Raw genomic sequence first — 16636 nt, 5'->3', positions numbered from 1 at the left:
TAGAAAAGGTTTGAGCAGCTTTTCGGGGGACTGCCCAAAGCTGATGTGATCAGCAAGGAACAAAGAGAGTGATTTAGAGACTTGGAAGATAGCACTTGATGGCCTGTTGTGATTATCCCCGTCTTCCTATCAAAGAATTACATAAGGCCTTTCAAGCTATTGAGATCAACTTCTTGTTCAATGCAGGAACCCATATTAAAGCATCTCTGGTTGATGTTGTAAAGTTATCTCTTACTTGAATGCATCCACCATGTAATCTTAGAATAGAATAACAGAGTTGGAAGGGACCTTGGAGGTTTTCTATCCCAACCCCCTGCTTAGTCAGGAAGTCCTACACCACTTCAGACAAATGGTTATCCAACATCCTCTTTAAAAACTTCCAGTGTTGGAGCATTCACAGCTTCTGGAGGCAAGTTGTTCCACGGATTAATTGTTCTCACTGTCAGGAAATTTATCCTTAGTTCTAAGTTGCTTCTCTCCTTGATTAGTTTCTACCCATTGCTTCTTGTCCTACCCTCAGATGTTTTGGAGAATGGCTTGACTCCCTCTTCTTTGTGGCAACCCCTGAGATATTGGAACACTGCTTTCATGTCTCCCTTACTCCTTCTTTTCATTAAACTAGACATACCCAATTCCTGCAGCCGTTCTTCATATGTTTTAGCCACCAGTCCCCTAATCATCTTTGTTGCTCTTCTCTGTACTCTTTCTATGAGTCACGAGACAGAAGAAAGAATAAAATGCATATAACCTTCAACATAATTCCCTTTATTTCAACAGTTCTCCTCTTTTGATTAAAGTTCAAGGATGGATGTCCCTTTTATTTCCTATTTCATCTCAAACCATGGATTGCTACGATAATATTGTGTGAACTGAAGAGGTACTATCTGGAGGAATCAGGAACAATCTGTGTATCTTTTGCTTCTAAACCGCATGCAAGTCAATGCTTGCAGAACATAGTAACATCAAATAAACTCTTACAAAGTACATTAAACATCTCGTTATGCCAGGAACCAAACCATCAGACCTACAAGTGTAAGGTTCAAGCTGATTACTTTTCTCTATCTCCCTGTTCCATAGGAATCTCTCCAGATTGGGAGCTTTCACAAGAGAACTACTAGAGATGGCTCTAAGGCATTAAGGGAAGGTCAGAGCTGGCTCTCTTGTATTTATACAGAATGTGTAGCCTACTTTGGCGCTTGAGCCCTCTTCCCAACAGGGAAAGTTGCTCTCCAATAACCCAGTCATGCTACCAGTGATAGAAACTTCTGCTTAAAGATTTCACTATTGTTCTGCTTATTGTTTGACCTCTTTCCATGATTGATGATACCCTTAATGGGGGTTTTATTTTTGGTTGCACAGATGGAAGGTAAGAATCAAACTTCATTGAATGAGCTTATCCTTGTTGGCTTTCCATATCCCGAAAGTCTGAAGGAACCTTTATTGATCTTCTTCCTACTCGTTTATTTGATGACACTCTTTGGCAATCTTCTGATCCTGATCGTTGTTCTATCAAATCCCCATCTCCACAAGCCCATGTACTGGTTCCTCTGCCATTTGTCCTTTCTAGACATGACAGTCTCCACCGTGATTGTTCCCAAGGTCATTGTTGGGTTTTTAGAAGGTGGGAGGATCATATCCTTTGGCGGTTGTGTATGTCAACTCTTCTTCTTCCATTTTCTGGGTTGCACTGAATGCTTCCTTTATACCTTGATGGCCTATGATCGCTTTCTGGCTATTTGCAAACCACTCCATTATGGCAAGCTGATGAATCATAGGACATGCCTCTTCCTGGCCATGGGCACCTGGATTGGGGGATGCCTTCACTCCGTTATGGAGACAGCCCTTGTTTTTCGCTTGCCCTTTGGTTGGGAAAACCAGGTCAACTATATCTTCTGTGATATCCCTGCTGTGTTGAAGCTAGTCTCTGCTGACACAACCATCAATGAGATGGTAACCATGGTGGATGTTGGTCTTGTGGCTACCACGTGCTTCCTTCTGATTCTGACTTCCTACATGTACATTGTCTCCACCATCCTGAAGATCCGCAGTGCCCAAGGTCGTAGGCGGGCTTTTTCTACCTGTACTGCTCATATCACCGTGGTGGTGACCTACTATGTGCCCCTTGTCTTTATCTATCTGAGACCAGGATCTCAGGATCCACTGGATGGAGTGGTGGCTGTCTTCTACACCTCACTGACTCCACTTTTGAATCCTATTATCTATACGCTGAGGAACAAGGACATAAAAGTTGCCCTTGTAAACTTGTCAAGGAGATCATCCTAAATTGGTTCTTTGATGGTTCCTGGAATGGCAGCCAAATGCCACAATCCCAAATCCTTAATCACTACCCACATGACACCAAACAGCACCAGTTGGATTGGAGCAACACAAAAATCATTGGCCATGCTACCACACTTGGCACTCTGCATGCAATTCCATCAACAGACACATTGACCTACAACCAGCCTACAAACCCATCAGAATCCCAATCAACCACACAGCCAACCAGAGACAGCACTGACCCTCAGCCAATCCAGGCAATCCCCCACCACAAGCAGTTCACCTCCCAACAACCCTGATCTGGGTTATCGCAAGACTCATCACAAGATTCACTGATGACTTTCAGCTGACCCATCCCAAGACCTGTCATAAGTTCCTCACCCGAAGCCCTTATAAACAGAACACTGACCCTGATGTCTCCTAAATTCCACTGAAGATGTTACCTAGCCTGGTAACTAAATGTTCAGAAGCCAACTCACAAGCTTGGAGAGAAAACCTTCACCCTCATCTTACACCCGAGCTACAGGTATTCATCACTATTGCATTCTTGGAATCTTGTAGAGTGAATCTCCTACTGGCGTTGCCCTACAATGTTGATTAGAGGACTTTAAATTCCATACATGCATTTTATAGTAATTAACTTGTAAATGCAGGCACCATGTAAACCATGATATTGAGATTGTTTGGCTGGGGTCAATATAAATTTTAATTCAAATAAATAATCATCTTTGTGTCAGCGTTTCTAGTATCATGTAGAATTAAATCAGAGTCCAAGGCAAAACAATCCTTTTGGTTCCAATTTAATACAGCAGACATCTTAGGCGCATCTGTGTTAATCCCAATACTGGAAATGACATCAGAATTCCACCCAGTTAAAAGTTCATGATCTTGTCCCCACACCCGCAATCCATCACATGGTCCAATCTTCTTCTTCCACACTGGCATCCACACCCAGCTTCTTCCAGTCAGATGTACTGGTGCGGAGACAAAGGATGACCTTGGCTTCTAGTAAAGAATGAAAACAATACATTCCACAATCTCACTCCTTCTATTCCCCCTCCCATCGACTATACTAATGAAACAACATAATGAAATAAGAGAAAGTGTGGTAGGCCAAAATTCTAAAAGGAATATAAATGCAGGCCTGACACTTTGTTGCTCTTCTCTGCATTCTTTCTAGAGTCGCAACATCTTTTTTTTAATGGTGGTGACCAAATCTGAATGCAGTATTTCCATTGTAGTGTCTCCTACTTGAGCAGGGGTTTGGATTAGAAGACCTCCAAGGTCCCTTCCTGCTCTATTCTGATTGTGATTGAGATCTTACTTCTGTAAATTACACAGACATATAGTGGCTTTGTGTTAAGATACAGGTGCTAAAGCACCTCTTTGCTAAGAAGAAATCTCAGCTTTGATCCTAGCATAGCACCACATCAACACATAACTAGGAACAGTTATACAACCAAGCTGTTTGCATTTACGGGTTTTGCTCATATCTTCAGTGGAAGGTATTTTTTGGAGGGGGGTATTTTTTTTAGCTTGAAATACACTTATACTTACATCAAACTGTGGTTGATAAACAAAGATGATAAAGGATCTATGGGTTAAACCATATAATGAACAGTTGAGTGAGCTAGATATCTAGCCAATTGAAGAAAAGGCCTGGGGGGGACATGATAACTGTCTTCCAGTACTTGAGGGGCTTTCACAAAGAGGAGGAAATTTAGAAGCTTATTCTGTCATCAGAGAGTTGGTGAATGGGCAGAAGCTTATTAAAAAGAGATCTAACCTAGAATTAAGGAGAATTGTTTGACAAAGAAAACAATTAATGAATGGGACAGCTTCAGGGGTTCGCTCCAGCTACGATTCTGTGCACTTGAGAGAACCCCCAAAATCTCACTCCTGGTTGGCCCCATCCACCCCATCCCACCCCTCCCAGGAGTCTCCACGTGGCTCATTTTGGATGCAAGTAAGCGCATACGGAGGCTCAGGGGGGCAAAAAACGGACCTACTGGAAGTTCGGGGAGGCTGGAAATGGGCCTGTTTCTGGCCTCCAGAGGTCATCCAGAGCCTGTGGAGGCCCTTTTCGCCCTCCTGGAGGCTCGAGGAAAGCCTCCGGAGCCCAGGGAGGGCAAAATCTCCCCCCTGGCCATGGTGCAGGGCCACCATGGCCACGCCCACCCAGAAACCCAGCAGAGAACCTCTTGCTAAAATTTTTGAAGCCCATCCCTGGACAGCTTGCTTTCTGGAGTTGTGGGTGCTCCACCACTTGAGGTTTTGAAAAATAGACTGGATAATCATTTGACTTACTAACTTCCACTGGGACAGAATAAGGTCTCCTGCCTTGAGCAGAGGGTTGGACTCAGTGGTGGGTTCCAGGAGGTACGGCCTGGTATGGCCGTATCCGGGAGCAGCGGCCACTGGATTAAATGGTGGCTCATTTGGCCCACCAGCCCACCCGTGTTCCATAGCTGTTTATAAAGCAGCCAGGCAATTGCACACAACCTCCAAAAATCAGCTGGGTGTCGCAGGGCGGTGGTGTATATGTCCGACTAGGATGCCCGGCCCTGTGTGCAGCATACCAGTTGTGATGGGATCCGGAAGCCACCACTGGTTGGACCAGAAGATCTCTGGGATCCGTCCCAGGCTTAGATTCTATGTTCTATGACTTCTCTCCAAGGACCCAAGAGAGAAAATAGTTTAACAAGGACAATTCTCCAAGTCCTTGGATTAGTAATATAGAATTGCCAATGCTACCACACTCTACATCACCTGTAGCTTCTGTTAGGTAAGCTCTCCATTGGGAGAGTGAGTACATTCAGTGAAGCATTGTGAGAGTTGTGTTGGAGAACACACAAACCAGCATACAGAGACACTGCAGTTTAAATAGGCTTTTACTTTCTGGAAATAGAGGTATCAGAGTCCATCAACCAGTCCAAGTCATAAGACAGTCAGTCATCAACGTCTTTCCAAATAACATAGTCCAGTATCATATAATCAGTCTGGTGCTCAAAGTTTGCTAACAGTTGCAAAACTTACAATAGCTCACGGCACTCAGATCAGATCAGCCCAGCATCTAACAAACAGAGAGCTAACAGTCATTCTGGCTCCCTCTTATGGCCGATTGAGGAAAAACAGCAACCAATCACATTTTACAGCATGATTTAAAGAAACAGGTATAGCATTGTTACATGATTTATATATTGCCAACCCAACCATTAGATTATATTCCTAACAGCTTCCAAATGCTGCACAAGGGTAGCTCCACATAGAGCAGATGAAGGGGGCTGGAGTTTTGCTGCTTCAGTAAGGGTGGGGCTGGGGCAGTGGTGGGTTCCAGCTGGTATGACCTGGTACAGCCATACCAGTTGTAGCTGGGAGCAGCTCACAGCGTACCGATATGGTGGCTCATTTACCCACCCACCCACCCGCGTTCTATACCAGTTTTTAAAGCAACCAGCCAATTGCACCTGCGCGCACAGCATGTGGCACCTGTGTGAGCTCCGACAAGCAGCTGGGTGTCACAGGGGCAGTGGAATGCGCTTGTGTGCGCAGCACATGTGCACGAAGGGACATGTGGCCCCGTGAGCACCATACCAGTAGGGACGGGGAGAGGAACCCACCACTGGGCTGAGGCAGCCTGCATCGGTTACTTCTATTTTGCTGCCCAACCTGTTCTCAACATGAGTACCTGTCGCATCGGGAATAAAATAGAGATTGCCCTGTGCAGTTAGCCATCTTGAGATTCTTAAAGGAATAGGTGGGTCCAGGCATGAAATGCTACCGATTTGGACTGGTTTGCCTGAACTACTGGTAAAAATGTTACTGGTTCACCTAAACCAGTAGTAAAAATTGCTTTAAAAAGTAAAAAAAAAAAGTTTCCACGTGGAGGGGTGGAAAGGGGAAATGGTGCAGCCACAGCCCAGCCACACATATAAAGGGACCATCGGGATGAAGCTGGAGAGAGGCCGAATTGTTCCAAATATACTATAGTCACTAAATGAACGCTATGGTAAATGACACAGCTCAATTCCAACGCAATGTCATACGAAATAATTAAATCAAAATGAAAATAAATCAAAATCTATGAAAATTCAATATAACAATGCAATCGGAAACATTGAAATGGAATCATGAAATATTTAGTATAGCGTGTGTTGCTTTTATGTCCACCAGATGGCGCTGGAAACATTGAAATGGAATCATGAAATATTTAGTATAGCGTGTGTTGCTTTTACATCCACCAGATGGTGCTGGTTTTCAAAATAGCATGTTTTTACCTGTCACAGGTGTGACATCTATATAATATACGTATATAGAAACATACACGTATTCAAATGCAACGTTGTGTCAAAATTTCAAAGCAATCGGTGAAGAACTTTAGGAGATTAGCGATTTTGAACAAACAAACATTACATTTTTGTTTATATAGATAATAATACTAGAACGTGACTATTAGAAGAATGTACTAAATATTGATTAATTGGAAAATGAAGGAATATGTTCTGACATTAATATATCTAACAACACTAGACTATGCTCGTTTGATTAATGTAGTAACTTTTATTTGTATTAACATTGGTTTTGTACCAAAATGAATGATGCTCAGACACAATACTGTCCATGCAATGATATTGATGATATGTTTAAAAATAAAATAAAAACTTTACTCAATAAAAAAGAAGAGATGTGTCTTCCATCATATTTGCACCTGCCATTTTGACTTTTTTGACCTTGCTGAGGAGCCCTTCCCATTGTGGTAAAGCTTGGGGACCCAGACCTTCAGTTTTGGCTCCTCCGACTTGGGATTGTAGTGCTACAGCTGGGGGAGTCTCCAAGCCCAGAGCTGCTCGGATTGAGATTCTAACAAAATCAGCCTGAATACATCAGCTTGATTGCTTGGCTCGGAGCAGAGATCTGCTCTGCCTGCAGGTGTGTGTTTTTTTCTTCAGATCCAATTATTCCTTGCAAGCTACCACCTTTCAAGTATGTTGGTGAGGATGTTTTCCCCCTGCAGGTCATTAAACTGCAATTACTTCACAAATAACCCTAACCAAGCAATTAGATGGAGCAAGATGAGGGAGATAGTCACAGCTTTTCTCACAAACAGTGTGTCTGGCTTCATTTGGGCACTTGATGAAAGACAGAAGGAGAACCTGTAGTTAAAAAATGCTTTAAAAAAGTTAAAAATAGAGAGTTGGCCACGCCTACCCAGTTACATGAACCCCATCACCAACTGGTAGGGGAAAAAAATTGAATTTCACCACTGAGTGGGCCGGGTATAAATTCAACATACCATATTTTTTGGCATATAAGACACACCTTTTTCCCTCAAAAAGAGGGTGAACGTCTGGGTGCATCTTACACACTGGCCTAAAGAAACTCTGTCCCCTATGCAAAATGGATGTTTGGGACGCTTGCAAAGTATCATCTTATTTTTCATCTCAGAATAATTTTAATTGCACAAATTTAATTTTTTTTAAAAAAAATTAAACCCAGCAGTTTGGCGCATACGCAGACCTATTTACGGGCAATTGTGCACGCATGCACAGAATGCGCACAAAGGTGCATGTGCACCAGTGGTGGGTTTCAAAATTTTTTAGAACCTCTTCTGTAGCTGTGGCCTGCTTTGTGGGAGTGACTTGCCAGCCATGTGCCCGGTTGGAGTGGCTTGCAGGCCATGTGACCGAGTGGGAGTCGCTTGGCAGTCATGTGACTGGGTGAGCGTGGCCAGCTTGTAAATTGTGGTGAAACTCACTTAACAATGCTCTTGCTTAGCAATCAAAATGTTGGCAATTATGACATGGGTGAAGGATTGGGTGATGTTGAGTAGAAGGCGCCTATTGGCTATAGAGGGACACGATCTCCCCCAAGGATGGCACGCCTCCCTCTGGCAAGAAAGAGATACCCCCCATAGGTACTTCATGGGACATTATATTTGGAAGATTTTGATGGGGGTGTGGGAAAAGATGAGGAAAAAATACTATCTTAGGGTTCCGTGCTGGTTGGCACCGTTAGAGGCCTTAACGCATCCCAATGTATTTAATTGGACAAGAAACATAACATATAAAGACATTATGACAGAAGATGGCAACATGAAAACAAAGATGGAATTAGAGCAGCAGGGCAGGAATCTGTAATATTTACAAATTAGAAATAGGTTTAAAAGCAATAAGGTACAGTTTGGGATCTACCCAAACCCTCAGGGGCTAGATAAGATTTTGTTTGGCGGAGATAAGAAAATGTTATCGAAGATTTATCAGTTTTTGACCTGTCAAGATGCTAAAGAAGAGATGGATAAAAGCCTTCTAATAACATGGGAGAGAAACTTTGGTTATGAGATTGAAATGGGCAAATGGTGGGATCTATGGAGTAAGACTATTAAACTTACAATATCTGCAGCATTTAAAGAAAACATATACAAGATGGCTTATAGATGGCACCTCTCCCCAACGAGGTTAGCCAAAATGTTTCCTGGGTTATCTCCACTGTGTTGGAAATGTGGAAGAAGGGATGGCACATTCTACCATATTTGGTGGTCTTGTACTGAGGCCACGAAATACTGGAGAAGGATTAAAAAAATGGTTAAAAGAGGTTACCGGGGCAAGCATGGAATAGAAACCCGAGAATTTTTTACTAAGCATACAACCAGAAAACATGAGTAAATCTGTATGGTATTTGAGCCTACATATAATTGTGGCTGGAAGAATAACCTATGCACAATTTTGGAAATCTACTACCATACCGCTGGAAGATGCCATAATTAAAAAGATCTATGAATGTGCAGAAATGGACAGAATGACAGGTTGGCTGAGGGACAAAGGAGAAACAGAACATTATCTTAGCTGGAACCTATGGTATATGTGGGCGACAAGGAGAACAGTAGGGACTTAAAACGGGGAAAGTTAAATAGCAGCTGTTAACAATGAGAACTAAAAGTGAACATGGGTATTGTAATAGATCCCTCAACTTTGTAACGAGAAGATGTTGCTTAGAGACTAAACAATGAGGAAGGGAAAAAAAGTTGGGCTGTGAATGATTGTCACCGCGGGGGGAGGCGGGGTTGTATGTTTAAAACTGTATTTGTATTTGTATTTTTTATCCTTAAAAAAATGTATAACCAATAAAGACTATTTTAAAAAAAAATGTTGGCTGAGAAACTCTGGCATTTGAAGCAAGCAAGTCTTAAAGCTGTTAAGTTACAAGACCCTTGCACCCCTAACCCTTTAGAAGAAGAAAAAACCCAGGGGTGTTCAAACTTGACAGCTTTAAGACTTGTGGACTTCAACTCCTAGAATTCCTCCTCCAGTCATGTTTCCTCAGGAACACTGGCATTGAAGTGTGCAAGTCTTAAAGCTGCCAAGTTACAAGACCCTTGCACCCCTAACTCTTTAGGGGGAAAAAACCCCAGGGATGTTCAGTCTTGACAGCTTTAAGACTTTAAGGTTTAGATAGGACTCTTAGAGGCAGGAGGGGTGATTGGTGAGCCAGCCAATCAATGAGTTGCGGGCGGGGCAAGCATGGTGCGGATGGGCGGGGGGAGGGAGCTGGAACCGGTTCTAAATGGCATGGTAGATTTGTGGAACCTCTTCTATAGAAGAGGTTAGAACTGGTAGGAACCCACCCCTGACGTGCACCAAACCGGCAGTAATGCCAGCAGCAATCCACCCCTGGGTATTACCACCATTTTGATTCACCTATCCCTGAGGATTTCAACTCTGTCTTTTACAAATATCGTTGCACCAGCAAAGTCTTTTTCTAATCCCATTTGGAGATGCCTCCTTCCAGGCGCACTTCCACCTCTATCTGGATTCACTCAGCACATCCAGTCTCTCCATACAGCCCAAACCCACCATGCACACCTTCCAAAAACCTCCTACATTGCCTAACTCCACAAGGGCAAACCCATGGCATGTGTGCCGGAGGCGGTATGCAGAGCCCTCTCTGGGCATGTGTCCCATCGCCAGCTGCTCTCCCGGGTTCTGTCGTGCACATGCGAGGCGGCCATCTGGTCTGGCACGCATGCGCGCATCAGAACCTGGAAATGCAGCTGGCCGCAGCGCACATGCGCACCAACCAGCTGCTCTCTTCTGGGTTCTGGTGCTCAGGTACGCATGCAGTTTAAGCACTCGGTGTCGAAAAGATTAACCATCACTGGTCCAGCTCATCCAACACAAAAGACATTGCTGAATCTCCTTGACACCCTGAACAGCGTTGTCATCACCACCACAACAAAATATAGAGTAGAATGGAATTCTTTTCTTAAAAATAAAGTTTTATTAATTTTGTACTGCTACCTTTAATTAGTGTTTAATAAGCATCTTGCCTGGGTTATTCTGTTTGCTTAACCATGCAAATTATATTCCTATTTTTACCCCTTTTTTTCCAGCCATTGATAAAATAAATTCCACGTTTGGTAGTATTCTGTATCTCCTTTCTGTTTGATCTTCAATGAAGGTCTGTCCATTACTGTCCATTTTTTTCTTAATTATCTCTTCCTCTGATGGCATTTCTTCATTTTTCCAATGCTGAGCTGTTGTGACCCGGTAGGAGCTGTTGGAGGTGCTGCCAGACTCCGACAGCGAGGGGTCTTATGAGTCGGCCTTGGAGGAGGTGGAGGACCCTGGACAGGGTGTCAACTCTGAGCAGAGCGAGGAGAGACTGGTTGGCCACCAGGTAGTGGCAGAGCATTGGATCAAAGGGAATGTTCAGGAAAACATTTGGGAGTTGTTTCAGGATGCATGCAGTCGAAGGGCGGAAAGAACAACTGAGTAACTACAGGAGGTGATTACGAGCAGCTGATGCTGATTAAGATCCTCTCCTGATTATAAAAGGGACTGTTTGTGCCACGCCCTGGTTGCAGGAGTCAACGTTCTCGTTCACGTTCATGATTCAAAGAAACCAACTTGGAGAAGTGGTTTGCTGTGAGAGTTTGTTTTTCCATTTGCTGCCTAAGTTGCTGCCAGAATGCTTATCTTCTGTTTATTTTGGGCTTGTAGCCAACAAGAGTCTGAACTGATTAAAAGCATTCTGATTTACGTTTGCTTGTGGCTTTCATTCCTGGATGGAGAAGGGGGGGATCAGAACACTGAGCAAATACAATCCTTACTGCTGTTAGCAATAGCAATAGCACATAGAGTTATATACAGCTTCACAACGCTTTACAGCCCTCTCTAAGTGGTTTACAGAGTCAGCATATTGGCCCCAACAATCTGGATCCTCATTTTACTCACCTCGGAAGGATGGAAGGCTGAGTCAACCTTGAGCCAGGAGGGCTTGAACTGCTAAACTGCTGTCAATCAACAGCCAGCAGAAGTAGCCTGCAGTACTGCACTCTAACCACTGCGCCACCATGGCTCTGTTAATACATGCAATCTTAAATATACACTTGGTTTATTGCATTTTTCTGGTGCTATATCTAATAGAAAAAGTTCAGGTTTAAGATCTACATATTTTTCTAAGGGAGAATAAAATTCTTTATTGGCCAAGTGTGATTGGACACAGAAGGAATTGGTCTCTGGTGCATAAGCTCTCGGTGTGCACACATACAGCCACAAATCATAATTACAATCCTTAATCATAAAATACAAATAACAAGAGATCAATCATAAGGTATCAATAGTCTCTAAGAAGATGTTCTCTAAGTGTCAAGTAAACCAGTCAGGAAAGAGGAGTAGAATAAGTAATTCTTTATTGTAAGACTACATTAACAAAAGCACTTAGGCTTACAGTATATACTGCTTTACACTGCTTTGCAGCGTTCTCTAAGGGGTTTACATAGTCAGCATATTGCCTCCAACAATCTGGGTCCTCATTTTACCCAACTTAAGAAGGATGGAAGGCTGAGTCAACCTTGAGCCTGGTGAGAGCTCAACTGCCAAGTTGCAGGCAGTCAGCAGAAGTAGCCTGCAGTACTTCCCTCTAACCAGAGGTGATTCAGCAGGTTCTGACCAGTTCTGGAGAACTGGAAGCAGAAATTTTGAGTAGTCCAGAGAGCCAGTAAATACCACCTCTGACTGGCCCTGCCCCCATCTATTCTCTGCCTCCCGAGTCCCAGCTGATCAGGAGAAAATGGGCTTTTGCAGTATATCCTTCCTCTGGAGTGGGGAGGGAATGGAGATTTTACAGTATCCTTCCCCTGGAGTGAGGAGGGAATGGAGATTTTACAGTATCCTTCCCCTGGAGTGGGGAGGGAATGGGGATTTTACAGTCTCCTTCTCCTGGAGTGAGGAGGGAATGGAGATTTTACAGTATACTTCCCCTGGAGTGGGGACGGAATGGGGATTTTACAGTATCCTTCCCCTGGAGTGGGGAGGGAACGGGGATTTTACAGTATCTTTCCCCTGGAGTGGGGAGGGAATGGGGATTTTACAGTATCCTTCCCCTGCCACACCCACCAAGCCATGCCCACCAAGTCATGCCATACCCACCAAGCTGGTGAATCCCACCACTGACTCTAACCACTGCACCACCGCAGATCATTAGTAACACCTTGTAGATTTAAAAGTACAAAATTCCCACCATCACTTTTAAAGACTTGATCCATTAAGAAGGGTCTTTCTTCAGTTTTTTTTCCTCACTGTTAAGTGACTATGGGCTTCTTCCTCTCTTGTCTGACCACTCCTTAACCATCTCCGAGAAGAAAGGAGTAAAAAAAAAAGACAAGATCAAGTTGAGGTGCAGAAACAATATGATGAGATAGCATCTCTCCTTCTCTTCACTGATGGCATAAAACTATTCAACACCCCTGACAAAAAGACCTTGACTAGGTGTCAGAATAGTGAAACAATTGGCAACTCCAAATCTCAACCAATAAATGCTCTGTCTTACACATTGGCAAAAAAAAAATCAGAACACCAAATAAAAGCTAGGCAGATTCGACCTCGTAGATGACCCCCCCCCTCTGTCAAGGACCTTGGCGTACTCATCTCAAATGATCTATGTGCCAGAGCTCACTGTAACATCATTGCCAAAGAGGCATTAAAAGTTGTTAACCTAATCTTGCAAAGCTTCTTCTCCAGTAATATTGTACTGCAAACTAGGCATACAAAACCTTTGCTAGACCAATTCTCGAATACAGCTCATCTGTCTGGAATCCACACTATATATTGGACATTAAAACAGTTGAGCGAGTCCAGAAGTATTTCACGAGAAGAGTCCTCCACTCCTCTGCTCACAATAGAATCTCTTATGCCACCAGGCTTGAAATTTTGGGCTTGGACAACCTAGAATTATGCTGCCTATGGTCTGACCTAAGCGTAGTACACAAAATTATCTGTTACAATGTCCTGTCAATGACTACTTCAGCTTCAACCACAACAATACACAAGCACACAATAGATACAAACTCAAGGTAAACCGCTCCAAACTCGATTGCAGAAAATACAACTTCATCAACAGTGGTCAATGCCTGGAATGCACTACCTGACTCTGTTATTACATCCTCAAACTCCCATAATTATAACCTTAAACTGTCTACTGTTGACCTCACCCTATTCCTAAGAGGTCAGTTGGGGCGTACATAAGTGCACCAGCATGCCTACAGTCCCTGTCTTACTGTCCCTATTTGTACCCATTTCTTGTGTTCTTATTCATGTTTATTCTTATATCTGTTATCTTGTATATGAGTGCCTAACTAACTAACTAAATGAATAAATACCGACTCAGAAAGTTGGCCATTCAGGTTATCCAAGAATTAAGATTTCCTGCCTTTTAATTTCAAGATGGCATTTTTCATCTCCTTGTTTCGGAGCGTATATATGACGGGATTCAGAAAAGGAGTCACCGTGGTATAGAATATAGCAACTGCCCCTCCGAGGTGAACTTCTGCTCCTGGCCTCAGGTAGGTGAAACCGAGAGGTGTATAAAAGGTTATCACCAAGATTACATGAGCAGTGCAGGTGGAGAAGGCATGTCGTTGGCCATCGCTATTGCGAATCCTCAGGATAGCAAAGATGATGTAGACATAGGACACCAGAATAAGTAGAACACAACTCATGGCGACGAGACCAATGTCAATCAAGGTGAACATCTGATTGAAGGAGGTGTCCGCACAGGCCAGCTTCAGCATGGCTGGGATGTCACAAAAGATGTAGCTTACCTCATTCCGTGGTCCATAGGGCAAGTGAAAAGTCAGGGTTGTCTCTATGATTGAATGCAAGCACCCACCAAACCAGGTGCCCATACAAAGCCAAAGGCAAATTTTGCGGTTCATGAGGATACCATAGTGAAGCGGCCAGCAGATGGCCAAGAAGCGGTCGTAAGCCATCACGGTGTAAAGGAAGCATTCTGTGCAGCCCACGAAATGGTAGAAGAAGAGCTGAGTTACACAGCCTGCAAATGAGATGTCTTTGTTGCCATCCAGAAAGGAAGCGATCATCTTGGGTACCACAATGGTGGAGGTGGCGATATCCACAATGGCTAAGTGGCAAAGGAGCCAGTACATCGGCTTATGTAGCTGAGGCTCATGGATCGTGGCCAAGAAGACCAGCAAGTTACTAAGAAGAGTCAACAGGTAGATGCACACAAAAAAGAATAACAAAGGGACATGTAATATGGGTGGGTATGGGAATCCCAAGAGGACAAAATGCATCAGGGTTGTTTGGTTTTCGCACACCATTTCAGGCAATGTATGCCACATTTATCTCTGCAATGAACACAATTTAGACCACATTAGCAACTGAGGGGAGGGGTCTTTTGAAGAGCACTAACCTTTCTGTGACTGGTGGGGATGGTGTAAGATGGAGAAATGCCATGATTTCTTAACCTTGGTTCCTCAAAGAAGCAAGCTTCATTAGCAGGTCTGAACAGGTCCACTTCATCTTACATAAAAAGTTCTGGTTTTGTTCCAGAACCTGATCTGGATATCAGGGGAGTCACGTAAAAAAGAGAATTTTTCAATCATGAGTCCTATAGTGAGGTACTAATACCATTCTATAAAAACCTAGTAAGACCAACGCCTAGAGTACTGAAGCCAGTTTTGGTCACCGCACTCTAAAAAAGATGCTGAGACAAGTGCAGAGAAGAGCAACCAGGGTGATTAGGGAACTGGAAGCTAAAATCTACAATGAACAGTTACAGGCATGGCTAGTCTAGTGAAGAGAAGGACCAGGGGAAACATGATAGCAGTGTTCTAATATTTGAGGGGCTGCCATAGAGAGGAAAGGGGTCAAGCTATTCTCCAAAGTACCTGAAGTCCAGACATGGAATAATAATGGATGAAAACTGAGCAAAGAGAGATTCAATCTAGAAATAAGGAGGAACTTTCTGACAGTGAGAACAATCAACCAATGAAACAAAAGTTGCCTTCGGAAGTTGTGGGAGCTTCATCACTTGAGACTTTTGAGAAGAACTTGGTCTGCCATTTGTCAGAAATGGTGTAGGGTCTCCTGCTTGAGTGGGGCGATGGACTAGATGACCTATAAAGTCCGTTCCAACTCTGTTAATCTCTGTTAAGCATTATACTTCAGCGACCACCTCTTCTTCAGGCAGTATTTAACATTTATGAAACAGCTTCCATGTGAAATGATGACCTATAAAGTCCGTTCCAACTCTGTTAATCTCTGTTAAGCATTATACTTCAGCGACCACCTCTTCTTCAGGCAGTATTTAACATTTATGAAACAGCTTCCATGTGAAATGATTCAGTTCGGTTTCTCTCATTTTCATATTTTGCCTATCTATGGCAGCGAGCTGTCAAGCAAGAACATTAGGAAGGAGAGACCCAAATAATGTCCAGGTTGGTACTAGAATTTTGTTAGTGTCTGATCTACCAATTGTCAAGATCTATCCTTTCCATGTTTAGAGGTAGCTAGCTACTCTCATGGATATGAAGTTCCAACAAGCCATTACTGAGATGGAATACTTGTTCAATATTGTTCTGATGAATAAGCTTCTCAATTTGTTCTTCTTTCTCAGAGTAATTCTATGCTGAAGCCATCTCTAGCTCTCCTGTCACTTCACGCTGCTTCCAGATACTCTGTCACACTCTCAAGCATCTCTTTCCAACTCCCTCTGCTCAAAGCTCTTTTCTAAAAAAGGCACATAATCGTGCCACATATTTTATTTGTAATAATGCACATTGTGCAACCTTGTTATCGATCCATTGGGAATCCAGGCTCATCTGAAAAATGCTTGTCCCTGGGGGGGGGGGGAAGGATCAGATCTCAAGAGAGCACCCTTTGCTTTGCTTGGATGAAATCCCAAGTTCCTGCCATTGCTTCATAAAGCTGGGAATCTCAGGAGATAGAAAAGAACAAGAAAAATTATCCCCATTTGCCTTTTCTACCCTTGCTTAAGAAATAGAGGTTTTGTATAAGATGTAACAGTGGTGGGTTTCAAATATTTTTAGAACTTCTTC

General features: G+C 43.3%; 2 protein-coding genes across 2 annotated transcripts; one reads left to right on the top strand and one right to left on the bottom strand.

Moving 5' to 3' along the window:
* Window positions 1-1359: 1359 nt before the first annotated feature.
* LOC148046676 (olfactory receptor 10G6-like) lies at window positions 1360-2283 on the top strand. Its single transcript, XM_087714882.1, has one exon. The coding sequence runs from the start codon at window positions 1360-1362 to the stop codon at window positions 2281-2283; it is 924 nt and encodes a 307-aa protein (XP_087571008.1).
* Window positions 2284-12839: 10556 nt separating this feature from the next.
* On the bottom strand, window positions 12840-14896 carry LOC148046675 (olfactory receptor 10G6-like). Its single transcript, XM_087714881.1, has 2 exons — window positions 14009-14896; window positions 12840-12923 (listed from the first exon to the last, which is right to left on the bottom strand). Exons 1-2 carry the CDS (start codon window positions 14894-14896, stop codon window positions 12840-12842), a joined length of 972 nt encoding a protein of 323 aa, XP_087571007.1.
* Window positions 14897-16636: the final 1740 nt, after the last annotated feature.

The sequence above is a fragment of the Thamnophis sirtalis genome, unplaced genomic scaffold (assembly GCF_051295495.1).
Source record: "Thamnophis sirtalis isolate CommonGarterSnake01/CBP01778 unplaced genomic scaffold, rThaSir2_p1.2 scaffold_4, whole genome shotgun sequence".
NCBI lineage: Eukaryota > Metazoa > Chordata > Lepidosauria > Squamata > Natricidae > Thamnophis > Thamnophis sirtalis.
The sequence above is the reverse complement of the archived record's forward strand: the minus strand, read 5'-3'. Positions and strand labels throughout refer to the sequence as shown.

Coding starts and splice junctions, on each gene's coding strand:
- LOC148046676 (XM_087714882.1), top strand. CDS start 1,360: ATGGAAGGTAAGAATCAAACTTCATTGAATGAGCTTATCCTTGTTGGC.
- LOC148046675 (XM_087714881.1), bottom strand. CDS start 14,896: ATGGTGTGCGAAAACCAAACAACCCTGATGCATTTTGTCCTCTTGGGA. Junction 12,924..14,008: donor TCCGAAACAAGGAGATGAAA/AATGCCATCTTG, acceptor TTTTTTTTACTC/CTTTCTTCTCGGAGATGGTT.